Raw genomic sequence first — 27,258 nt, forward strand, 5'->3', positions numbered from 1 at the left:
GTGAGGTCTACTACACCTGTTGTATTCAGCATTTCACTGTAAGGTCTACTACACCTGTTGTATTCAGCATTTCACTGTAAGGTCTACTACACCTGTTGTATTCAGCATTTCACTGTAAGATCTACTACACCTGTTGTATTCAGCATTTCACTGTAAGGTCTACTACACCTGTTGTATTCAGCATTTCACTGTAAGGTCTACTATACCTGTTGTATTCAGCATTTCACTGTGAGGTCTACTACACCTGTTGTATTCAGCATTTCACTGTGAGGTCTACTACACCTGTTGTATTCAGCATTTCACTGTAAGGTCTACTACACCTGTTGTATTCAGCATTTCACTGTGAGGTCTACTACACCTGTTGTATTCAGCATTTCACTGTGAGGTCTACTACACCTGTTGTATTCAGCATTTCACTGTAAGGTCTACTACACCTGTTGTATTCAGCATTTCACTGTGAGGTCTACTACACCTGTTGTATTCAGCATTTCACTGTAAGGTCTACTACACCTGTTGTATTCAGCATTTCACTGTGAGGTCTACTACACCTGTTGTATTCAGCATTTCACTGTAAGGTCTACTACACCTGTTGTATTCAGCATTTCACTGTGAGGTCTACTACACCTGTTGTATTCAGCATTTCACTGTGAGGTCTACTACACCTGTTGTATTCAGCATTTCACTGTGAGGTCTACTACACCTGTTGTATTCAGCATTTCACTGTGAGGTGTACTACACCTGTTGTATTCAGCATTTCACTGTAAGGTCTACTACACCTGTTCTATTCAGCATTTCACTGTAAGGTCTACTACACCTGTTGTATTCAGCATTTCACTGTAAGATCTACTACACCTGTTGTATTCAGCATTTCACTGTGAGGTCTACTACACCTGTTGTATTCAGCATTTCACTGTGAGGTCTACTACACCTGTTGTATTCAGCATTTCACTGTGAGGTCTACTACACCTGTTGTATTCAGCATTTCACTGTGAGGTCTACTACACCTGTTGTATTCAGCATTTCACTGTGAGGTCTACTACACCTGTTCTATTCAGCATTTCACTGTAAGGTCTACTACACCTGTTGTATTCAGCATTTCACTGTAAGATCTACTACACCTGTTGTATTCAGCATTTCACTGTGAGGTGTACTACACCTGTTGTATTTGCCTTTCAGACATTCAGGAGCAGAGCTTTCACACAATAGTCACAGCTATGTGCATAACAAGCACAACAGATCTGTGCATTGTGTTGTAGTTACTGTATGCTGACAAGGCATTTGAAGAATTAATACAAAATAGTAGTGAGGTAATGCTGTTGTTTTGTGCTGACAGGTGTTTCATACAAGGATCTCAAGGTAAACGAGTCGTTTAGACAGTGAACTCAAGTTGACAAAGACTTAAAGCACTTTATGACAGCAGCAGCAAAGTGTTGATTGACTTACTTCTATATAAATACCTTTGATTGATATAAAGAGGTACGCTAGCCTGATCCCAGATTCATCTGTACTGTTTTGCCAAATGGCAATTTTATTTATTTATTATTGTACCTTTATTTAACTAGGCAAGTCAGTTAAAGAACAAATTCTTATTTTCAATGACGGCCTAGGAACAGTGGGTTAACTGGTCTAGGAACAGTGGGTTAACTGGCCTAGGAACAGTGGGTTAACTGGCCTAGGAACAGTGGGTTAACTGCCTGTTCAGGGGCAGAACGACAGATTTGTACCTTGTCAGCTCGGGGATTCTATCTTGCAACCTTTCGGTTACTAGTCCAACGCTCTAACCACTAGGCTACCTGCCACCCCAAATGGCATGACAATGACCATAGCAGACAATGACCAAGACAGCACAACCAGGCTAGAGGTATCTGACGGTGACTGGTGGAACTTGAAACACAGAGCAGAGTGTGACGGGAATGTGACCACCCCTCAGTCTATTCCAGATAAGCAATCTAAGGTTTCCGGTGACTCAATTCAACACGCAATATGATCCAAACACTATCTGATCAAGGTGTGTTGCATTCATGGATGTCTCTCTCGCTCTCTCTCTCTCTCTCTCTCTCTCTCTCTCTCTCTTCTTCAAAGAATAAAGACATGTCAAATGTCATATTATGTTATTATATTATTATACAGTGTTGTAACTATGTGCAAATTGTTAAAGTACAAAAGGGGAATATGGGAGATTATCAAAATGTGATTTGTTTTCTAATTCTTTGTGGATGTGTGTAATCTGAGGGAAATATGTGTCTCTAATACGGTCATACATTTGGTAGGAGGTTAGGAAGTGCATCTCAGCTTCCACCTCATTTTGTGGGCAGTGTGCGCATAGCCTGTCTTCTCTTGAGAGCCATGTCTGCCTACGGCGGCCTTTCTCAATAGCAAGGCTATGCTCACTGAGTCTGTACATAGTCAAAGCTTTTCTTAATTTTGGGTCAGTCACAGTGGTCAGGTATTCTGTCACTGTGTACTCTCGGTTAAGGGCCAAATAGAATTTTAGTTTGCTCTATTTTTTTGTTAATTCTTTCAATGTATGATTTGATTGGGTCTAATTGTGTTGCTGTCCTGGGGCTCTGTGGGGTGTGTTTGTGTTTGTGAAACAGAGCCCCAGGACCAGTTTGGGGACTCTTCTCCAGGTTCATCTCTCTGTAGGTGATGGCTTTGTTATGGAAGGTTTGGGAATCACTTCTTTTTAGGTGGTTGTAGAATTTAACATCTCTTTTCTGGATTGTGATAATTAGCAGGTATCGGCCTGATTCTGCTCTGCATGCATTATTTGGTTTTTAACATTGTACACAGAGGATATTTTTTGCAGAATTTTGCAAAGCAGTCTCATGTTGGTGTTTGTCCCATTTAGTGAATTATGTTTGATCTGCTGTACAGAATGTGGTCTGCCTGAGTTATTGACAAGTCGGGCTGCGGTCTGCCTGCATGCTCTCCTCTTTAACTATAAACCACAGAAGACTTTGCCATGCTATTGAAATGCATGATGGCAACATTTCTGTGGTCGGGTGACACAGACTTGAGTTCAAGTAGTATTTGAAAAATACCAGCGTTGGCTTTTGCCTGAGACGTTGGAGTTGGCCAGTTTTGTGATTGGTTCTAATTGTGCCAGACAAACCCAATCGAAAATAATGAATCAGAATGCAGAGGCCTTGTCTAAGACCTGAAGACTTGTGTTAGCTCCTCTGAGCATGCCTAGGGTTGCAAAGCTACCGGTAATTTACCAAAGTTTACCAAAGAATTCTTTAGTAATTTTGGTAAAGTAACAGAAACTCTATGGTAATCTATCGAAACTTTGGTAATTTATACTAGAAAAACTTCAATTTTTTTTTATTTATTATTCATATATAGTATAAAATGTTTTAAATCTGTGTCCATATTGTCCACGTGTTTATGGTTCAAGAGAAGATAGCACTATTAATGAAAAAAAAGCATCTAAATCGACAATGTCATTATTTTTAACTTCCTCTGTAACTCTTTTTTTCACAACTGCCAAATATTAGAGTGTAAAAAATATAGAAAGGATCATTCATGCTGAAACCCTCATATTAAACACCAATGATATTCACTAAGCTGGTGGGTTATATTTATATTATATTTAGCATCATGTTTTACAGCTTTGTCAGTCTATTTTTTTATTGTTTTATTTTCAAAATCATCACATTTCATTATTTCATGTATTTGTCACACAGAGGGTCAGAGATTATTACGGACACCTGTGATGATTTGAAGTACCCCAAAGGGCCACTAGATGTCTTGTGATAGATCAAAACCAATTGAATTTGTAACATGCACCGAAAGACAAAGAGAGGGGGGAGGGAGAGAGAAGGGGAGAGAGAGGAGAGAGAGAGAGAGAGAGAGAGAGAGAGAGAGAGAGAGAGAGAGAGAGAGAGAGAGAGAGAGAGCGACAGAGAGAGAGCGAGAGAGACAGAGACAGAGAGCGAGCGAGCGACAGAGACAGAGAGAGAGAGAGCGACAGAGACAGAGAGAGAGACAGCGAGAGAGACAGAGAGAGAGACAGAGAGAGAGCGAGCGACAGAGACAGAGACAGAGAGAGAGACAGAGAGACAGACAGAGAGACAGAGAGAGAGACACAATACTCAGCTGGTGTCTGTAGGAATAACATGTTAAAACATCCTTGGGGCGACAGGTAGCCTATTGGTTAGAGCGTTGGACTAGTAACCGAAAGGTTTCAAGATTGAATCCCCGAGCTGACAAGGTAAAAATATTTTGTTCTGCCTCTGAACAAGGCAGTTTAACCCACTGTTCTTAGGCCATCATTGTAAATAATAATTTGTTCTTAACTGACTTGCATCGTTAAATAAAGGTAAAATAAAAAAAAATGATGTCTACACAAAGTACCTGACTGGGTCTAATAATGTTGTACAAAGCTTGAAGACACCCTCAGTGGGGATGTTGCTTTATCTTAGCTAGATTGATAGTTCAACTCCTATTTTCACCTATTTTCATTTCCGTTTGTGTTGACAACAAGTGACGACTAAAAGCTCCTGAAAAGAAAGGAGTCATCGAGGACTTAGGAAGGAAAGAAGGCTGGGTGGATTTCAGAAGTTTTCCTACAGACCTCACTCAGTTCAATCGAAATCACCACACATCATCACACTGTAACCTAGAAATCGTTCAACCTCATTAGACCTTATTGACACTGTTAACTATTTTGGAAATACCCACAATCGCCTCGTAAAAAAAAGCTCTTTTTGAATCGGTGAGCAATTTCGAAAGACTCAATGACCGTGCACAGCAAGAGAAAATCTCTTTTTTTTTTTTGCAAGGAAACTGTACATACAGTATGAAAGGTAAACTAAATAGTGATGGCATTATTTGCTTTTGTCCATGTGATAGGATAACATTACTGCTCTGCGCCGAGTCAAAGTAAAGGAAAACAAACTGGCAACAACGTTGCGCTCCACTTCCTTACAATCATCAGATAAGGGGCTATCTATGCATTTCACAAGCCCTTTGCAGTACAGGCTAGTCTGCTTCTACGTTCCTTCCTCAAGGACGCGCGCGCTCGAACGGCAGGCTCCGACACAATCAACGTAAATGAATAGTCTTTGTTCTTCAACCGTTCCAATTATTGCCGAAGAAAGAAAAAGCCTCTACACGGACATGTTTTCAACCATTCCCCCCAGAGATAAAGAGACCTGCAAACGAAACCTTACATAACCTTAGTGTAGGCTAGTGTTTACCTGTAGCCTATCCATGATATGCTGGGAATAGTGTACCTACAGCTCTTTTCTCTCATTCCCAGCTACGCACAAACTAGGTGATGCGGGAGGCATATAAGGGAATATAATTTTATAATAGGCTTTCATATGACACAATGTTACACTAATCGCTGTTAGGCTACGCACCGACGGATTTAAACTCTTGGAGGTGTGTCTTCAGTCACGTTGCTGGACATAGGTACTGAAAAAGGCAGACCAGAAATGCCCGAAAACAATGTAGGAAATGAAATAGAATGTAGCCTTCTTCTTTTAGTAAAATGATTGCATGCCTACAAAGCGAGACAACGAAGCTGATAAACAAAGCCCAGTTGCGATGACAGTCTGGGGTAGTCTTTGAATCCTAATTTATTTCACATCTTCATCAGACAGACAATAACGGGCGTTGTTACACCATAACACCATGCCAACCATAACCCATCCATGCCATAATCGTTTGATCACACAATGACACCCACTATCGATTGAAGGATAATGTATTCGACCAGCTATACGCAGGCAGGCAGGCTACACGACCACAGACCTCCATGACAACATGATAAGACTTGTCCCTTTCTATGTTCAGTTCATCCACACACCGCCTCAATTATTGATGTTCCCTGGCAGCCTTCTTTCTACCAGGATCAAAGATCAGCTCGTCTATCGGAGTTGCTATTCATCAGAAACGATCGAAATAGTCTTGATGACACATAGTCTGAGCCAGGGAGAGAGCACAATAAATGACAAGAAATTACGCGCATACAATTAACTACAAGCGGGATAATGTGGAGTTAATGTATGTCAATTTAAATGTCTGAAACTTGAGCGACTGTCGTGGCACACAAAGTGTTGGCATGCTATAAAACGCATCTCAGTGTAGGCTGGCTGCTGCAACCTGGACTCAGGGATAGACGTAATATTGTAAACGTAAGTCCTACCACTCCAATTAATTTTTATTTGATGTAATTTAAACTTTTTTTAACTAGGCAAGTCAGTTAAGAACAAATTCTTACTTACAACGATGACCTATCAAAAGGCAAAAGGCCTCCTGCTGGGACAGGGGCCTGGGATTTAAATAAATATAAATATAGGACAAAATATATGTTTTGTATAGTATGTATTAATTTCAAATCAAATCAAATCAAATTTATTTATATAGCCCTTCGTACATCAGCTGATATCTCAAAGTGCTGTACAGAAACCCAGCCTAAAACCCCAAACAGCAAACAATGCAGGTGTAAAAGCACCTATGGATGTCCATCATTCATTTCGTAGGATATGTTACGAATTTGAAAAGCTTATGAGATGTTAAAAATTCAAATTTGTTGTGGCTAATGTTAGCTAGGTGACTCGGTGGCTAATGCTAATGCTAGCTAGGTGACTAACGCTAGCTAGGCAAGGTGTTAGTTGTTGGGGTTGGGGGAAGGATTATGTAACATGCTAATTAGTTGCAAAGTAGCTAAAAAGTAGTAAAGTAGTTGCAAAGTTGCTAATTAGCTAAAATGCTAAAGTTGTCTGTGATGACATTTGAACATGTAACCTTTGGGTTGATAGATGGTCGTTATATACACCTACCCATCCTACCCATTCTGTTGAATGTAACCATACCAAACATAACATATCATACTAATTTGAGGAGCCTAGATTTATGTTTACTATGTTACGTGTAGTCCATGAGACCAGGCTGGAGTGTTGCTGCCTGCGAGCTACTGAGTACTGACTGAAAGAGTCTGGTCTTACTATCTATCTAAATGATTTCGGGAACAATAGTGAAAATGAGGGTATACACACAGCATCTAGAAAGTACAAACAGGAGTTGATCTATGACATGTAACATGAGGCACACAATGTGTAGGCTGATTATTCAAAGCATCTCAGTAACTGCTACTCTCACTGTTCCGGTCCTTTAGTTAGTCATTAATCGGTGGTGGCAGAATAGAGTGAAATCATTCAGAGGTCAAATTAAACCCACACATTAACAGTGGAATAACATTCATGTGAACTATTGTGTAAAACTATTACGTTTTTCACGGTAGCCTAAGGTTGTCACAAAATAATAAGTTATTAAAGCATTATTTGATTGAGTTTGGAGACATATCTACGCTTCATCCCTTCTTCTCTCAATGCGAGGATATTTGCACGAGGTCGACATAACAAGACTCAGAACTCAACCCTTACGGAAATGTGTTCTAAACGTTCTGGTATCAATAATGTAAGAGGACAATTTTAATATGACTGTCTTTGAACATGCATCAATGATTGATGCTGAAAGGTTACTTTTTAGGCATACCACGCCAAAAACTTGAGATTAAACAATATATTGTGACACACAGAGATGATAAAATTCACTATCGGAGAAAAATAAATTATTATAATGAATCTAATAGCGTATGCACTCTAAATAATTTGCATATAGCTCATAAAGATGTAGCCTAGGTAGGGATATGTTGGTGATGATGATTATGATGATGATCCGTTAGCCTACCTGTATTGACTTGAATTCCGTTAATTTCCTTTAGAACGTATCTGTTTTCTCAGTGTAGTGCGGCGGACGGGTGTTGAATAGTGAGAATTACGGTGGTAAATTTTATTTATAAGGTTTTCTTTCTGACCTTTGTCTCTTAAAATGGGTGAGCATTAGTGGAAAAACACCGGGCCAGCCTCCCCGTGCAACAGGAGAGCGTCTTCTTAAAGAGGCAGGTTCCCTTCGAATCATTGGCGCTAGCTCCACGATGCAACATCATTTTCTCTTTCCGTTTGTCTCTGAGCGCATGCCATGCACGCACGCGCGCACACCAAGCGGTCGGGTTGGAATGGAAAAGCACACAGAAACAGCCAAACCTTTGCATGCCATGCATACACGATAACAAAGTTGTCACTTTGCAAGTAGAATTACATGAATTAACTTTATTTTTATTTTTAAATGCCTACATTTGTGCTTGTTTTGCATTTCGCAGAGGCGTTTTAAAGAATCACGTTTGCCTGTAAGAAGGTTCTGCAGTGTCAGCTATGATGCACACATTGATATGTAATATGTTGACATAAGCATACCTGTTCAGGCTACTGTAAACCTATTTGCAATTACCAAGAACAAGATGTAATGTGTTTTAGAGCAGGCAGCAGGCAGCAGGCAGCAGGCTATGCATTCAGAACGCAAAATGTGTTATGAGGTGACTTCCATATATGAACGTTTGACTGAGCCTACAGAGGAAACAACTCAGAGACCCAATGATAGTCAGGAAGGAGAGACATACGATATGTATCTTAATGGAACGGGTTTGTCTTTGCTTTTATGTCATTTATTATACTATTATTTATTTATACGATGCCAACATGTAAACATCTTGGAACAAAAACGTTTTTATTTTTTTTATTTCACAGGATCATGCTATACTGTATGTGTCCTTACCAGTGATTTATAGGCTTTAGGGAACAACTGTATTTTCATAACCAAATAGAGGGTAATAATGTATTATTATTATTATTACACTGTGCAGAAACAGGAAGTGTGCTTCAGCCAACATATGAGTAGAAGAAGAGAGTACAGGAAGAACGTGAGTAGATGCACAGGACGCTCTGCAAATGTCGGATAGGAGTCGGTCTTCGTGTACAGTTCAACAGGGTGTGGCGTTACCCTGGCCTATACTCAAAGCTCCTTATAGATATAAAACAAGACTGCTCAGAATGTTTACGTTTTTTAAATGTTTTTCTTTTAAGGTCATTTTGAATTAAATGTTTGTTGTGAGATAAGGACAGTATCAGAACTATACAGGGCATTCGGAAAGTATTCAGACCCCTTCCACTTTTTCACATTTTGTTACGCTACAGACTTATTCTAAAATGGATTAAATCAATCTACACACAATACCCCATAATGACATCACAATACCCTATAATGACATCACAATACCCTATAATGACATCCCAATACCCCATAATGACATCCCAATACCCCATAATGACATCACAATACCCCATAATGACATCCCAATACCCCATAATGACATCACAATACCCTATAATGACATCCCAATACCCCATAATGACATCACAATACCCTATAATGACATCCCAATACCCCATAATGACATCACAATACCCCATAATGACATCCCAATACCCCATAATGACATCACAATACCCTATAATGACATCCCAATACCCCATAATGACATCCCAATACCCCATAATGACATCCCAATACCCCATAATGACATCCCAATACCCCATAATGACATCCCAATACCCCATAATGACATCCCAATACCCCATAATGACATCCCAATACCCCATAATGACATCACAATACCGCATAATGACATCCCAATACCCCATAATGACATCACAATACCACATAATGACATCCCAATACCCCATAATGACATCCCAATACCCCATAATGACATCCCAATACCCCATAATGACATCACAATACCGCATAATGACATCACAATACCACATAATGACAAAGCAAAAACAGGTTTTTAGACATTTTGCAAATGTATTAAAAATAAAAAACAGAAATACCTTATTTACATAGGTATTCAGACCGTAATTGAGCTCAGGTGCATCCTGTTTCCATTGATCATCCTTGAGATGTTCCTACAACTTGATTGGACTCCACCTGTGGTAAATTCAATTGATTGGACATGATTTGGAAAGGCACACACCTGTCTATATAAGGTCCCACAATTGACAGTGCATGTCAGAACAAAAACTAGGGTCATGAGGTCGAATGAATTGCACGTAGAAATCCGAGAGAGGATTGTGTCGAGGCACAGATCTTGGGGAAGGGTACCAAAATATTTCTGCAGCAGTGAAGGTCCCCAGAACACAGTGGCCTCCATCATTCTTAAATGGAAGAAGTTTGGAACCACCAAGACTCTTCCTAAAGCTGTCCGCCCGGCCAAACTGAGCAATCGGGGGAGAAGGACATTGGTCAGGGAGGTGACCAAGAACCCCATGGTCACTCTGACAGAGCTCCAGTGTTCCCGCTGTGGAGATGGGAGAACCTTCCAGAAGTACAACCATCTCTGCAGCACTTCACCAATTAGGACTTTATGGTAGAGTGGCCAGACGGTGGCCACTCCTCAGGGAAATGCACATGACAGCCAGATTGGAGTTTGCCAAAAGGCACCTAAGGACTCTCAGACCATGAGAAACAAGATTCTCTAGTCTGATGAAAGTAAGATTGAACTCTTTGGCCTGAATGCCAAGCGTCATGTCTGGAGGAAGGATGGCACTATCACTACGGTGAAGCATGGTGGTGGCAGCATCATGCTGTGGGGATGTTTTTTCAGAGGCAGGGACTGGGAGACTAGTCATGCTCGAGGGAAAGATGAATGGAGCAAGGTACAGAGTGATCCTTAATGAAAACCTGCTCCAGAGCACTCAGGACCTCAGACTGTGGTGAAGGTTTTACCTTCCAACAGGAAAAAGACCCTAAGCACACAAACAAAACAACGCAGGAGTGGCTTTGGGACAAGTCTCTGAATGTCCTTGACTGGCCCAGCCAGAGCCAATAGCTGTGCATCCAACCTGACAGAGCTTGAGAGGAGAGAAGAGAAATATGGGAGAAACTCCCCAAATACAGGTGTTCCAAGCTTGTAGCGTCATACCCAAGAAGACTTGAGGCTGTAATCGCTGCTAAAGGTGCTTCAACATAGTACTGAATAAAGGGTCTGAATACTTATGTAAATGTGATATTTCTGATTTTTATTTGTAATACATGTGCAAAATCAAATCTAAAAACCTATTTTTCTTTGTCATTATGGGGTATTGTGATGTCATTATGGGGTGTTGTGATGTCATTATGGGGTATTGTGATGTCATTATGGGGGTATTGTCTGTAGATTGATGAGGAAATAAAATAATTTAATCCATTTTAGAATAAGGCTGTAACGGTCACAAAATGGGGTTCGAAAACTTTCTGAATGCACTGTATATGTACTGCAACTAGCTATTTGAGGTAACAGAATGTGTGAGTTGGGGGGAGGGGAGTTATACAGGATATGCTAGTTATTTTAAGGTCGTTGTGAATGATCTGTCTGCTGTTAGATAAGGAAACTCTATTCGAACTAGTTACAGTGCCTTCAGAAACTATTCATACCCCTTGACTTATTCTACATTTTTGCTGTGTTACAGCCTGAATTCAAAATTGATTCTCACCCATCTACGCATCTACAGTGGGGCAAAAAAGTATTTAGTCAGCCACTAATTGTGCAAGGTCTCCCACTTAAAAAGATGAGAGGCCTGTAATTTTCATCATAGGTACACTTCAAATATGACAGACAAAATGAGGGAAAAAAATCCAGAAAATCACATTGTAGGATTTTTTATGAATTTATTTGCAAATTATGGTGGAAAATAAGTATTTGGTCACCTACAAACAAGCAATATTTCTGGCTTTCACAGACCTGTAACTTCTTCTTTAAGATTATCCTCTGTCCTCCACTCGTTACCTGTATTAATAGCACCTGTTTGAACTTGTTATCAGTATGAAAGACACCTGTCCACAACCTCAAACAGTCACACTACAAACTCCACTATGGCCAAGACCAAAGAGCTGTCAAAGGACACCAGAAACAAAATTGTAGACCTGCACCAGGCTGGGAATACTGAATCTGCAATAGGTAAGCAGCTTGGTTTGAAGAAATCAACTGTGGGAGCAATTATTAGGAAATGGAAGACATACAAGACCACTGATAATCTCCCTTGATCTGGGGCTTGCACGCAAGATCTTACCCCATGGGGTCAAAATGATCACAAGAACGGTGAGCAAAAATCCCAGAACCACACGGGGGGACCTAGTGAATGACCTGCAGAGAGCTGGGACCAAAGTAACAAAGCCTACCATCAGTAACACACTACGCCGCCAGGGACTCAAATCCTGCAGTGCCAGACGTGTCCCTTGCTGATGGAAGGAGGTTTTCACTCAAAATCTCACGATACATGGCCCCATTCATTCCTTCCTTTACACAGATCAGTCATCCTGGTCCCTTTGCAGAAAAACAACCCCAAAGCCTGATGTTTCCACCCCCATGCTTCACAGTAGGTATGGTGTTTTTTGGATGCAACTCAGCATTCTTTGTCCTGCAAACACGATGAGTTTAGTTTTTACCAAAAAGTTATCTTTTGGTGTCATCTGACCATATGACATTCTCCCAATCGTCTTCTGGATCATCAAAATGCTCTCTAGCAAACTTCAGATGGGCCTGGACATGTACTGGCTTGAAGATGAAACATGGCTGGGTCTTTCAGCATGGCAATGATCCCAAACACACCGCCCGGGCAACGAAGGAGTGGCTTCGTAAGAAGCATTTCAAGGTCCTGGATTGGCCTAGCCAGTCTCCAGATCTCAACCCCATAGAAAATCTTTGGAGGGAGTTGAAAGTCCGTGTTGCCCAGCAACAGCCCCAAAACATCACTGCTCTAGAGGAGATCTGCATGGAGGAATGGGCCAAAATACCAGCAACAGTGTGTGAAAACCTTGTGAAGACTTACAGAAAACGTTTGACCTCTGTCATTACCAACAAAGGGTATATAACAAAGTATTGAGATAAACTTTTGTTATTGACCAAATACTTATTTTCCACCATAATTTGCAATTAAATTCATTAAAAATCCTACAATGTGATTTTCTGGATTTTTTTTCCCCATGTTGTCTGTCATAGTTGAAGTGTACCTATGATGTACTGTACCTACCAGGCCTCTCTCATCTTTTTAAGCGGGAGAACTTGCACAATTGGTGGCTGACTAAATACTTTTTTGCCCCACTGTATTTGCCACATCTTCTATTTAAGCCTACTAGGGTGGTCCTTCTGTAGCTCAGATGGTAGAGCATGGCGCTTGTAACGCCAGGGTAGTGGGTTCGATTCCCGGGACCACCCATACATAGAATGTATGCACACATGACTGTAAGTCGCTTTGGATAAAAGCATCTGCTAAATGGCATATATATTATATATTATTATTATATTACTAGAAAGTGTGTGCCCTCAGGCCTGGAGGGAAGCTAAAGTCATTCCGCTACCCAAGAATAGTATATCCTGGGGTTATATCCTGCCTGTTGGCCCTGTCTGGGGGTATCGTCGGATGGGGACACGGTGTCTCCCGACCCCTCCTGTCTCAGCTTCCAGTGTTTATGCTGCAGTAGTATGTGTCGGGGGGCTAGGGTCCGTCTGTTATATCTGGAGTATTTCTCCTGTCTTATCTGGTGCCCTGTGTGAATTTAAGTATGCTCTCTCTAATTCTCTCTTTGTCTCTTTCTTTCTCTCTCTCGGAGGACTTGAGCCATTTTTGATCATTGCTAGACAACCCTTTTCAGGTCTTGCCATAGATTTTCAAATACATTTAAGTCAAAACTGTAACTTGGTCCCTCGGGATCATTTACTGTCTTCTTGGTATGCAACTCCAATGTAGATTTGGCCTTGTGTTTTAGGTTTTTGTTCTGATGGACACCGGTATCTTTGTAGTGACTGGGTGTATTTGATACACCATCCAAAGTGTAATAAATAACTTCAACATGCTCAAAGGGATATTCGATGTCTGTTGTTTTTTTTTACCCTGGTGCTTCACAAAAAAAAATGACATCCATTGTGGTATGGGTCAGATTGACCCGCAGAGTTTTAACACACTCAACACAGTCAAAGAATCAATTAAAAACAGCCCAAACTATATTTTGTCTTGTCAGACCTTTCAGAAAGAATTACAAGAACATTTGATTTAAAAAACTCTACATTTAAGAACTATTTGTTAAACATTTTTTCTCACAAACAAACATTGTTTTGTTTCCCCAAGTAGGCATTTATTTTGTATTTCCCAGTAACATTAACACTTAGGTATGATTTTACCCTATTGGTCAAAATGATCCCTTCAGTCTTTCTACATGTTTAACACAATGTATGTTTGTGCATTTTGCAGATATATTTAATGCATTTTACACAAATGGTGCTGGGTTTATTGTCTCGTCAGGCATCTTTTCCGTTTCTTGCCATCACCTGGATCTACTGGATCCATTGCTGGTTGATTGGAGGCGGGTCTAGATGGCCCAGCTTAACTTTCTGGAAAACAAATGCAGCTGCTGTCGATCGGGGTGGCCGGGTCTAGATGGCCCAACTTAACTTTCTGGAAGACAAATGCAGCTGCTGTCGATCGGGGTGGCCGGGTCTAGATGGCCCAGCTTAACTTTCTGGAAGACAAATGCAGCTGCTGTCGATCGGGGTGGCCGAGCACTCCTCTGGTTCTTGGGAGTGATGAGAGCTTAGCTCCTTTAGAAAAAAGCCAGGCGTTGGTACAATTTGCCCCCATTCCATTGCTAGTTGATTTCAGTCCACAGGACATAGGCATTGTAAGCAGACACTTCCACAATGTTGTAGAAAATCACAAACGGCCAACAGGTAGTCATGTTCTCAAAGCTACAATGGCTTGCGAAAGTATTCATCCCCCTTGGCATTTTTCCTATTTTGTTACCTTACATTTTGGAATTAAAATAGATTTTTGGGGGGTTTGTATCATTTTATTTACACAATATGCCTACCACTTTGAAGATACAAACAAGAAATAAGAGCTTGGGTAACTATTCGCCCTCTATTTTGTAGAACCACCTTTTGCAGCAATTATAGCTGCACATGTCTCTATAAGCTTTACACATCTTTCTTCTGGGATTTTTGCCCATTCTTCAAGGCCCAACTGCTCCAGCTCCTTCAAGTTGGATGGGTTCCACTGGTGTACAGTAACCTTTAAGTCATACCACAGATTCTCAATTGGATTGAGGTCTGGGCTTTAACAAGGCCATTCCAAGACTTTTAAATGTTTCCCCTTAGGCCACTCGAGTGTTGCTTTAGCAGTATGCTTAGAGTCAATGTCCTGCTGGAAAGTGAACCTCCTACCCAGTCTCAAATCTCTGGAAGACTGAAACAGGTTTTCCCTCAAGAATTTCCCTGTATTTATCACCATCCACCATTCCTTCAATTCTGACCAGTTTCGCAGTCCCTGCCTATGAAAAACATCCCCACAGCATGATGCTGACACCACCAAGCTTCACTGTGGGGATGGTGTTCTCGGGGTAATGAGCGGGGTTGGGTTTGTACCAGACATAGCGTTTTCCTTGATGGCCAAAAATATAACTTTTATTCTCATCTGACCAGAGTACCTTCTTCCATATGTTTGGGGAGTCTCCCACATGGCTTTTGGGGAACACCAAACATGTTTGCTTATTTTTTTTCTGTAAAGCCCAGCTCTGTGGAATGTACGGCTTAAAGTGGTCCTATGGACAGAGACTTCAATATCCACTGTGTAGCTTTCAGCTCCTTCAGATTTATCATTGGTCTCTTTGTAGCCTCTCTTATTAATGCCCTCCTTGCCTGGTCCGTGAGTGTTGGTGGGCGGCCCTCTATTGGCAGGTTTGTTGTGGTGCCATATTCTCTCAATTTTTTAATAATGGATTTAATGATGCTCCGTGGGATGTTCAAAGTTTATGATATTTTTTTATAACCCAACCCTGATCTGTATTTCTCCACAACTTTGTCCCTGACCTGTTTGGTGAGCTCCTTGTTCTTCATAGTGCTGCTTGTTTGGTGGTGCCCCTTGCTTGGTGGCGTTGCAGACTTTGGGGCCTTTCAGAACAGGTGTATATATACTGAGATCATGTGACAGACCATGTGACACTTAGATCGCACACAGGTGGACTTCATTTAACTAATTATGTGACTTCTGAAAGTAATTGGTTGCACCAGATCTTATTTAGGGGCTTCACAGCAGAAGGGATGAATACATTTGCACCACTTTTTATATTTTTTACAATTTTTGAAACAAGTAGTAGCCTCCTTTGGTGGAATTGTAGTCCTGTATAATTTGTTTTATTTATTTTTCTATATGAAGATTAAGACCATTCCAGGTGAAGCTGGTTGAGAGAATGCCAAGAGTGTACAAAGCTGTCATCAAGGCGATGGTTGGCTACATTGTAGTCCTGTATAATTTGTAAAAAAAATTCCCTCATCGATATGAAGATTAAGACCATTCCAGGTGAAGCTGGTTGAGAGAATGCCAAGAGTGTACAAAGCTGTCATCAATGCGATGGTTGGCTACATTGAATAATCTAAAATATATTTAGCTTTGTTGAACCATTTTTTGGTTACTTCAAGATTCCATGTGTTATTTCATAGTTTTGATGTATTCACTGTTATTCTACAATGTAGATAATAGTATTAAAAAAAATAAAGAAAAGCACTTGAATGAGTAGGTGTGTCCAAACCTTTGACTGTGTAAATGTACTTGGTAAATAAAGGTGACTCTGATTCTTAGCCAGCCAACAGATATGTGTAGAATGAAAATGGAATGTAAAGTTGTATATACAGTTGTCACACCTTGGTCTTAGTGTCTTGTGTTTTCGTTATATATTTGGTCAGGCCAGGGTGTGACTTGGGTTTATGTTGTGTTTCGTATTGGGGGTTTGTAGTATTTGGGATTGCGGCTGAGTAGGGGTGTTGCATAGGCTTGGCTACCTGAGGCGGTTCTCAATCAGAGTCAGGTGATTCTTGTTGTCTCTGATGGGGAACCGTATTTAGGTAGCCTGAGTTTCACTGTGTATTTCGTGGGTGATTGTTCCTATCTCTGTGTAGTTTCACCAGATAGGCTGTAATTAGGTTTGTTGTTTTGTATTTTGTATAGTTATTTCATGTGTCACTTTTTCCATTAAAGTCGTGAGTAACCACCACGCTGCATTTCGGTCCGACTCTCTTTCTACAAACGAAGAACGCCGTTACAACAGTGCCTTGCGAAAGTATTCGGCCCCCTTGAACTTTGCGACCTTTTGCCACATTTCAGGCTTCAAACATAAAGATATAAAACTGTATTTTTTTGAGAGGAATCAACAACAAGTGGGACACAATCATGAAGTGGAACGACATTTATTGGATATTTCAAACTTTTTTAACAAATCAAAAACTGAAAAATTGGGCGTGCAAAATTATTCAGCCCCTTTACTTTCAGTGCAGCAAACTTTCTCCAGAAGTTCAGTGAGGATCTCTGAATGATCCAATGTTGACCTAAATGACTAATGATGATAAATACAATCCACCTGTGTGTAATCAAGTCTCCGTATAAATGCAAAAAAATACAGTTTTATATCTTTATGTTTGAAGCCTGAAATGTGGCAAAAGGTCGCAAAGTTCAAAGGGGCCGAATACTTTCGCAAGGCACTGTAGTTATCATGCACCTTTGGGGGGGTACTGTCACTCCCTGACCGTAGAGATCTTTTTATTCTCTATGTTTGGTTGGTCAGGGTGTGACTCCGGTGGGAAACTCTATGTTCTTAATTTCTATGTTTTGGCCGAGTATGGTTCTCAATCAGGGACATCTGTCTATCGTTGTCTCTGATTGGGAATCATACTTAGGCAGCCTGTTTTTGCCACCTTAGTTTTGTGGGATGTTGTTTTTGCTCTGTGAAGCCTATCGAACATCACGTTCGGTTTGCCTTTTGTTGTTCATTTTTAATAAAGAGGAAATGTACGCCTACCACGCTGCACCTTGGTCCGATCCTTTCGACGAGCTTAACAATAGTTCACGTTAAAAGTGTGTCTCAGTTGTGAGAAGCGTTTTATGACATTTTTGACCCCATGCAGTTGTCTACCATTTGTTTTCATTTGCTTATCATTCAAATGATCAAGTCAGATGTTGCCAGTATGGAAAAGAGGTGTGCTCACTGTTGAAGAGTTTGGGAAAAAATATTTGACTACTGATTTGAATCAATGAACAATTTGCCTTGCGAATCTCTTCAGATACAATGTATCCCTCAGCCTTCTGACTGGAGGCTTTGTCATGTCACACTGGTCAAGCATTTGTTCAAAAGTACAAACACAAGTAATAGAGCAGTGGTTATTGTTAGAAATTACCATGAGTCAGCAATTACCATATTTTAGCAATTACCATGAGTTAGCAATTACCATGTTTTAGCAATTACCATGAGTCAGCAATTACCATATTTTAGCAATTACCACGAGTTAGCAATTACCATGTTTTAGCAATTACCATGAGTCAGCAATTACCATGTTTTAGCAATTACCATGAGTTGGCAATTGCCATGAGTCAGCAATTACCATATTTTAGCAATTACCATGAGTTAGCAATTACCATGTTTTAGCAATTACCATGAGTTAGCAATTACCATGTTTTAGCAATTACCATGAGTTGGTAATTGCCATGAGTCAGCAATTACCATATTTTAGCAATTACCATGAGTTGGCAATTGCCATGAGTCAGCAATTACCATGTTTTAGCAATTACCATGAATTGGCAATTACCATGAGTTATCAATTACCATGTTTTAGCAATTACCATGTTTTAGCAATTACCATGAGTTATCAATTACCATGTTTTAGCAATTACCATGTTTTAGCAATTACCATGAGTTATCAATTACCATGATTTAGCAATTACCATGTTTTAGCAATTACCATGAGTTAGCAATTACCATGTTTTAGCAATTACCATGTTTTAGCAATTACCATGAGTTATCAATTACCATGAGTAACTTGAGTGCATAATAAAATAGTTTGGGATCAGTTTCCCCCATTTATAATAGAAAAATAATGTTCTTGTAGACCAAAACACAACTTCCTTATTTTTACTCTTTTGATAGTTTCACTGTTATTGTAAGGGTTGTCGTCGGTGGAAGAAGGATCGGACCAAAGCGCAGCGTCGTAAGTGTTCATGATGATGTTTAATTAAAACTCAGGACACTAAACAATAAATGACAACGTGAATTTACAAAACCGAAACAGTACCGTGTGGCCCAAACACTCACACGGAAACACACACCCACAAACCAAAAGTGAAACCCAGGCTACCTAAGTATGATTCTCAATCAGGGACAACAATTGACAGCTGCCTCTGATTGAGAACCATACTAGGCCCGAAATCAAAAACCCACATAGAAAAACAAACAGACTGCCCACCCCAACTCACGCCCCTGACCATACTAAAACACAGACAAAAACAAATGGAACTAAGGTCAGTTATGACAGTTATGTCACCACATCCAGATAGTACTGTCTGAGAGAGACAACCTGGTGAGTCATGTCACTACATCCACATAGTCTGAGAGACAAAATACCTGATAATATCATGTGAGAAGTTAGAGGTTGTTTGCTTTCGAAAGTAGAAATGAAAATCGGACAGTACACCTAGGCCGGGGTATATCAAATCAAACTTTATTTGTCACATGCGGCGAATACAACAAGTCTTTAGCTTATTGATGAGCTTTGAGGGCACTATGGTGTTGAACGCTGAGCTGTAGTCAATGAACAGCATTCTCACATAGGTGTTCCTTTTGTCCAGGTGGGAAAGGGCAGTGTGGAGTGAGATTGAGGTTGCTTCATCTGTGGATCTGTTGGGGCGGTATGCGAATTGGAGTGGATCTAGGGTGTCCGGGAGGATGCTGTTGATGTGAGTCATGACCAGCCTTTCAAAGCACTTCATGGCTACCGACGTGGCAGTTATCATTTAGGCAGGTTACCTTCGCTTCCTTGGGCACAGGGATTATGGTGGTCTGCTTGAAACATGTAGGTATTACAGAATCGGTCAGGGAGAGGTTGAAAATGTCAGTGAAGACACTTGACAGTTGGTCCGCGCATGCTGGCAGTACACGTCCTGGTAATCCATATAGACATTTGGCTCTAGGCCGGAGGGTATTGCAGTATTATAACACTACATGAGCACATTGGGAGTCTAGATTGCCATGTTGAGTTCCAAGGCTGATGGTTTGCTGACTGTTTGAAAGGTGGAGATGGCGAAAATAAGCATTAAAAGACGACCCAATCCTTCATTTGAAAAGCAACAAAATGGTAGCCACACCACTTAGTTTGTTATAAAGTTCAAGATGGGGCCCGAAAACATTTAACCACTCGAATTCATAGATGGAGCTATGGACGAAAGGTCTGACCGTCCATGAGATCAAAATGATATATAGTTTTAACCAACAACAAAAAAAATTGTCAGTAAAACAACGTAGATTAGGTCCTTGAAGAATGGTATCCATTAAGGATGAGCTCCCATTACTTTGTCTATGTGGACGCTGGCTCTGAGTTCCTAAGCTCCATTTATATCTGTTTATAGGGTTACGTAAGACTACAGTCCCCTTTGGTGGATAGCTAAAGGAGGACAGGATTTGTTTAGGACTTCATGACTTGGTTGATGTTTTTGACTCCAGAGGTATTTTTGCATCAACCAAATGATACAGCTGGAGCATGGATTGTGTCCCAAATTGGACCCTATTCCCTTTATAGTGCACTACTTTGACCAGTTTATAGTGCACTACTTTGACAACTTTATAGTGCACTACTTTGACCACTTTATAGTGCACTACTTTGACCAGTTTATAGTGCACTACTTTGACCACTTTATAGTGCACTACTTTGACCACTTTATAGTGCACTACTTTGACCACTTTATAGTGCACTACTTTGACCACTTTATAGTGCACTACTTTGACCACTTTATAGTGCACTAGTTTTGACCAGTGTAGGTGGGTGTCCCAAATTCCACACTATTCCCTTTATAGTGCACTACTTTGACCACTTTATAGTGCACTACTTTGACCACTTTATAGTGCACTAGTTTTGACCAGTGTCGGGGGGTGTCCCAAATTCCACACTATTCCCTTTATAGTGCACTAGTTTGACCAGGTTATAGTGTACTAGTTTGACCAGTTTCTTCTCACATTGAGGGAGAGGTTGTTGACCAGTTTATAGTGCATTACTTAGGCCACATACGAAAGTAGCCTAGAGGTTAGAGCGTTGGACTAGTAACCGGAAGGTTGTGAGTTCAAACCCCCGAGCTGACAAGGTACAAATCTGTCGTTCTGCCCCTGAACAGGCAGTTAACCCACTTTTCCCAGGCCGTCATTGAAAATAAGACTTGCCTGGTTAAATAAAGGTAAAATTTAAAAAATGTTTTAAAATATATAGGGAATAGGGTGCTATAGGGTTCTGGTCTATAGTAGTGCACTATATAGGGGATAGGGTTTCATCTGGGGTGGCAGGTAGTCTAGTGGTTAGAGCATTGGACTAGTAACCGGAAGATTGCAAGGTCGTAATCCCCGAGCTGACAAGGTACAAATCTGTCGTTCTGCCCCCTGAACAGGCAGTTAACCCACTGTTCCTAGACGGTCATTGAAAATAAGAATTTGTTCTTAACTGACTTGCCTAGTTAAATAAAAATAAATGTAGAATACAGACTGAGCAGAGCAATCTCTTTTAATGTTGAGGACTGAACACTGTCCAACACCGTGGTCTCTGGTCACAAGTTGTGGACTATCTCTTTACGCTCCCACTGTCAGACCTGGCATTCATAGCTCCGTCTGTAAATTTGACAGCGGCTCTCAAATTGTATAGAAAACCAAGTGTGCTGATGCTCCTTTGCTGTTTTTTAGGGGGAATTAGGGAGTGGGCAATTAACAATTAACAATTAACAATTAACATGTAATGCAACCTTCGCTGTTACAGTGGGGCAAAACAGTATTTAGTCAGCCACCAATTGTGCAAGTTCTCCCACTTAAAAAGATGAGAGAGGCCTGTAATTTTCACCATAGGTAGACTTCACCTATGACAGACAAAATGAGAAGAAAAAAATCCGGAAAATCACATTGTAGGATTTTTTTATGAATTTATTTGCAAATTATGGTGGAAAATAAGTATTTGGTCAATAACAAAAGTTCATCTCAATACTTTGTTATATACCCTTTGTTGGCAATGACAGAGGTCAAACGTTTTCTGTAAGTCTTCACAAGGTTTTCACACACTGTTGCTGGTATTTTGGCCCATTCTTCCATGCAGATCTCCTCTAGAGCAGTGATGTTTTGGGGCTGTTGCTGGGCAACACAGACTTTCAACTCCCTCCAAAGATTTTCTATGGGGTTGAGATCTGGAGACTGGCTAGGCCACTCCAGGACCTTGAAATGCTTCTTACGAAGCCACTCCTTCATTGCCCGGGCAGTGTGTTTGGGATCATTGTCATGCTGAAAGACCCAGACACGTTTCATCTTCAATGCCTTTGCTGATGGAAGGAGGTTTTCACTCAAAATCTCAAAATCTCACGATTCATGGCCCCATTCATTCTTTCCATTACACGGATCAGTCGTCCTGGTCCCTTTGCAGAAAAACAGCCCCAAAGCATGATGTTTCCACCCCCATGCTTCACAGTAGGTATGGTGTTCTTTGGATGCAACTCAGCATTCTTTGCATTCTTTGTCCTGCAAACACGACGAGTTTGGTTTGGTTGTTTTCTTAATCCCCCAAGAGCTTGGAATCTAGATACATCTCCATTTGCTTAATAACACCATTTCTTACATTACATCAGGTTGTAAAGCTCTCCCAGTTACATCAGGTTGTAAAGCTCTCCCAGTTACATCAGGTTGTAAAGCTCTCCCAGTTACATCAGGTTGTAAAGCTCTCCCAGTTACATCAGGTTGTAAAGCTCTCCCAGTTACATCAGGTTGTAAAGCTCTCCCAGTTACATCAGGTTGTAAAGCTCTACCAGTTACATCAGGTTGTAAAGCTCTCCCAGTTACACCAGGTTGTAAAGCTCTCCCAGTTACATCAGGTTGTAAAGCTCTCCCAGTTACATCAGGTTGTAAAGCTCTCCCAGTTACATCAGGTTGTAAAGCTCTCCCAGTTACATCAGGTTGTAAAGCTCTCCCAGTTACATCAGGTTGTAAAGCTCTCCCAGTTGCATCAGGTTGTAAAGCTCTCCCAGTTACATCAGGTTGTAAAGCTCTCCCAGTTACATCAGGTTGTAAAGCTCTACCAGTTACATCAGGTTGTAAAGCTCTCCCAGTTACATCAGGTTGTAAAGCTCTCCCAGTTACATCAGGTTGTAAAGCTCTCCCAGTTACATCAGGTTGTAAAAATCTCCCAGTTACATCAGGTTGTAAAGCTCTCCCAGTTGCATCAGGTTGTAAAGCTCTCCCAGTTACATCAGGTTGTAAAGCTCTCCCAGTTACATCAGGTTGTAAAGCTCTACCAGTTACATCAGGTTGTAAAGCTCTCCCAGTTACATCAGGTTGTAAAGCTCTCCCAGTTACATCAGGTTGTAAAGCTCTCCCAGTTACATCAGGTTGTAAAGCTCTACCAGTTACATCAGGTTGTAAAGCTCTCCCAGTTACATCAGGTTGTAAAGCTCTCCCAGTTACATCAGGTTGTAAAGCTCTCCCAGTTACATCAGGTTGTAAAGCTCTACCAGTTACATCAGGTTGTAAAGCTCTCCCAGTTATTTATCTTTTCCTTTCGCCAAAGAATTCACTTCACAACAAGTGCAGCAGCATCAACTCAAATCTATCTGATGGCTTCGGAAGAAATATAGTTGAAAGAAACCTTGTAAAAAGGAAGTCCTAAAAAACTGTTACATTCACAGCTTCCTTTCTGGCAGACAAAGGTTGAAAGCACACTATGTATCTGTCTTGGTGTGTGGTGTGTGTGGGTGTGTGTGTGTGTGTGAGACTGTGTGTGTGTGCGAATGTAAACGTGAGTGTGTGTGTGTGTGTGTGTGTGTGTGTGTGTGTGTGTGTGTGTGTGTGTGTGTGTGTGTGTGTGTGTGTGTGTGTGTGTGTGTGTGTGTGTGTGTGTGTGTGTGTGTGTGTGTGTGTGTGTGTGCATGCTAGCTAAAGGGAAAGAGAGACAGAAAATATAAGGTAGCAGAACTTTGTCTACTTTGCATGTTTTAAACAGTACAAAGTGGGAAGGATGCAGGATATGGAGGGGCCAACTTCCAACAACTAGCCAGTCTGTTGTCCAGCTGTCAATAGTGTCACTAGTTAATCTACGGCAGCATAAGGGTGTGGGAGTCGTTGACTGTGAAGATGTCGAAACAAAAGTTAGGTTAGAAACAGAAGGAGCTGTGATACAAACAATGTATGTTTAGATATTTTTAAAATATATATTCTGAAGCTAAACGATGCGACTCTAATGATGATTTGAAAAAAGTTGTATGAAAGGCATGAGCTCTGCTTAGTTTTTTTTTGCGCAGGCTGTACACACTTCATCAGTCTCTCCTTCACAATTTGACAAGCACTTGATAATGCCTCAAATTTCCCAAAGGACTCCCATTTTTTGTGTTGCCGTAACGCCCCCTAAAGAAAATCCATGCCTTTTGTGGCCAGTGGCCGTTGTGCCCTTCGGCTGAATATAACCATTATAATTCCCTTATCCTGGCTATGTGCTCCGAAGCACCTTTCACTAACATGCCTCTCTCAGATAGCTCAATTCTCATTAGCCAATGCCCGTCACGTGATTGGGTCTTTCTCACAGGCTAGAAGGGAAGACAGACACATCGGGGACGCAACTACACATTACATTTACATTTACATCATTTAAGTCATTTAGCAGACGCTCTTATCCAGAGCGACTTACAAATTGGTGCATTCACCTTATGACATCCAGTGGAACAGCCACTTTACAATAGTGCATCTAAATCTTTTAAGGGGGGGGGGTGAGAAGGATTACTTTATCCTATCCTAGGTATTCCTTAAAGAGGTGGGGTTTCAGGTGTCTCCGGAAGGTGGTGATTGACTCCGCTGTCCTGGCGTCGTGAGGGAGTTTGTTCCACCATTGGGGGCCAGAGCAGCGAACAGTTTTGACTGGGCTGAGCGGGAACTGTACTTCCTCAGTGGTAGGGAGGCGAGCAGGCCAGAGGTGGATGAACGCAGTGCCCTTGTTTGGGTGTAGGGCCTGATCAGAGCCTGGAGGTACTGAGGTGCCGTTCCCCTCACAGCTCCGTAGGCAAGCACCATGGTCTTGTAGCGGATGCGAGCTTCAACTGGAAGCCAGTGGAGAGAGCAGAGGAGCGGGGTGACGTGAGAGAACTTGGGAAGGTTGAACACCAGACGGGCTGCGGCGTTCTGGATGAGTTGTAGGGGTTTAATGGCACAGGCAGGGAGCCCAGCCAACAGCGAGTTGCAGTAATCCAGACGGGAGATGACAAGTGCCTGGATTAGGACCTGCGCCGCTTCCTGTGTGAGGCAGGGTCGTACTCTGCGGATGTTGTAGAGCATGAACCTACAGGAACGGGCCACCGCCTTGATGTTAGTTGAGAACGACAGGGTGTTGTCCAGGATCACGCCAAGGTTCTTAGCGCTCTGGGAGGAGGACACAATGGAGTTGTCAACCGTGATGGCGAGATCATGGAACGGGCAGTCCTTCCCCGGGAGGAAGAGCAGCTCCGTCTTGCCGAGGTTCAGCTTGAGGTGGTGATCCGTCATCCACACTGATATGTCTGCCAGACATGCAGAGATGCGATTCGCCACCTGGTCATCAGAAGGGGGAAAGGAGAAGATTCATTGTGTGTCGTCTGCATAGCAATGATAGGAGAGACCATGTGAGGTTATGACAGAGCCAAGTGACTTGGTGTATAGCGAGAATAGGAGAGGGCCTAGAACAGAGCCCTGGGGGACACCAGTGGTGAGAGCGCGTGGTGAGGAGACAGATTCTCGCCACGCCACCTGGTAGGAGCGACCTGTCAGGTAGGACGCAATCCAAGCGTGGGCCGCGCCGGAGATGCCCAACTCGGAGAGGGTGGAGAGGAGGATCTGATGGTTCACAGTATCGAAGGCAGCCGATAGGTCTAGAAGGATGAGAGCAGAGGAGAGAGAGTTAGCTTTAGCAGTGCGGAGCGCCTCCGTGATACAGAGAAGAGCAGTCTCAGTTGAATGACTAGTCTTGAAACCTGACTGATTTGGATCAAGAAGGTCATTCTGAGAGAGATAGCGGGAGAGCTGGCCAAGGACGGCACATTCAAGAGTTTTGGAGAGAAAAGAAAGAAGGGATACTGGTCTGTAGTTGTTGACATCGGAGGGATCGAGTGTAGGTTTTTTCAGAAGGGGTGCAAGTCTCGCTCTCTTGAAGACGGAAGGGACGTAGCCAGCGGTCAGGGATGAGTTGATGAGTGAGGTGAGGTAAGGGAGAAGGTCTCCGGAAATGATCTGGAGAAGAGAGGAGGGGATAGGGTCAAGCGGGCAGGTTGTTGGGCGGCCGGCCGTCACAAGACGCGAGATTTCATCTGGAGAGAGAGGGGAGAAAGAGGTCAGAGCACAGGGTAGGGCAGTGTGAGCAGAACCAGCGGTGTCGTTTGACTTAGCAAACGAGGATCGGATGTCGTCAACCTTCTTTTCAAAATGGTTGACGAAGTCATCTGCAGAGAGGGAGGAGGGGGGGGAGGGGGAGGAGGATTGAGGAGGGAGGAGAAGGTGGCAAAGAGCTTCCTAGGGTTAGAGGCAGATGCTTGGAATTTAGAGTGGTAGAAAGTGGCTTTAGCATGTAACGGTTTTGACTTGAGGTTATTATTTATAGGGGTGCCAGGTAGGTTGTGCCTACCAGAGAAAACATTGGTTTCTCCTTTTAGTTTGGGTGGGAATGAGTCCCATCTGGTCCGTCAAGTCTACACCAATACAAAGGACGTATGTAAAAGTCAGGATGGAAATAAACTTTTCATAAACCCTTAAAACATTGAAAAGAACTTCAAAAACAACTATATTCTGTTGCGTGGGTTGTATTAGCAACAACAATGATTACACACACACATATAATAATATCACAATGAGTTCTGGTTCCTCCAGAAATGTCCTGTACCTCGGGCCTAAAAAGAGTCCTGCCCGGTAAAGGAGTTCAGTGAACTCAAGTGACTTTTGTCACGCGATGTTTGTCCGTTCATTCCGTGTAGCGTAAACCCAGTATTAAACATACAATCAATATAACAATTACTTTACCACAGAACTTTAAAGCGGATCAACTCTTAATTAAGTCCTCAACTACCACTAACTACACAAATCACAGTATACATCACATCCAAACAAATGAAATACCGTATACAAAAAGGTGGTAGTCAGTCGGTCAGTCAGACAATCCAATCCGCCAATAGATCTCCAGCGGAGAAAGGCCACGAAGAACGGAGAGGTGTAGTCCAGGGACGCGATGAGTGGATCCGATCCTGGGTAAACTCTCTTAGGCTACAAAACACACGTTTAACGGTAACAAAACAAACGGAATAGAGA

General features: G+C 41.8%; 2 protein-coding genes and 1 long non-coding RNA gene across 3 annotated transcripts in view; 2 read left to right on the forward strand and 1 right to left on the reverse strand.

The window, feature by feature from the left end:
* The window catches only part of LOC118378281 (sodium- and chloride-dependent taurine transporter-like), a 68,492-nt gene extending 60,627 nt beyond the window's left edge, over positions 1 to 7,865 (reverse strand). The window contains exon 1 of the mRNA XM_052526252.1: positions 7,705 to 7,865. The gene's annotated coding sequence lies outside the window, so the exon portion shown is untranslated. The remainder of the gene's footprint in view (positions 1 to 7,704) is intronic.
* Positions 7,866 to 8,064: 199 nt separating this feature from the next.
* LOC127932050 (uncharacterized) lies at positions 8,065 to 13,756 on the forward strand. The gene is made up of 2 exons (XR_008143723.1): positions 8,065 to 8,922; positions 10,274 to 13,756. It is a non-coding gene; the product is annotated as an uncharacterized LOC127932050 (long non-coding RNA).
* A 635-nt stretch (positions 13,757 to 14,391) lies between these two features.
* Positions 14,392 to 23,654, forward strand: LOC127932606 (collagen alpha-2(I) chain-like). The gene is made up of 4 exons (XM_052528614.1): positions 14,392 to 14,511; positions 22,529 to 22,898; positions 22,953 to 23,060; positions 23,169 to 23,654. The coding sequence occupies exons 1-4, from the start codon at positions 14,392 to 14,394 to the stop codon at positions 23,606 to 23,608; spliced, it is 1,038 nt and encodes a 345-aa protein (XP_052384574.1). The 3' UTR covers positions 23,609 to 23,654.
* The last annotated feature ends 3,604 nt before the right edge of the window (positions 23,655 to 27,258 follow it).

The sequence above is a fragment of the Oncorhynchus keta genome, chromosome 10 (genome assembly GCF_023373465.1).
Source record: "Oncorhynchus keta strain PuntledgeMale-10-30-2019 chromosome 10, Oket_V2, whole genome shotgun sequence".
In the NCBI taxonomy this organism is placed as follows: domain Eukaryota; kingdom Metazoa; phylum Chordata; class Actinopteri; order Salmoniformes; family Salmonidae; genus Oncorhynchus; species Oncorhynchus keta.

What these genes read in the sequence shown, in the direction of transcription:
- LOC127932606 (XM_052528614.1), top strand. Translation starts at nt 14,392, where the DNA reads ATGGCCCAGCTTAACTTTCTGGAAGACAAATGCAGCTGCTGTCGATCG. An exon ending in TAGAAAAAAGCCAGGCGTTG is followed by an intron (nt 14,512 to 22,528) that starts GTACAATTTGCC and finishes CTTGGAATCTAG; the next exon opens with ATACATCTCCATTTGCTTAA. An exon ending in AGCTCTCCCAGTTACATCAG is followed by an intron (nt 22,899 to 22,952) that starts GTTGTAAAGCTC and finishes CAGTTGCATCAG; the next exon opens with GTTGTAAAGCTCTCCCAGTT.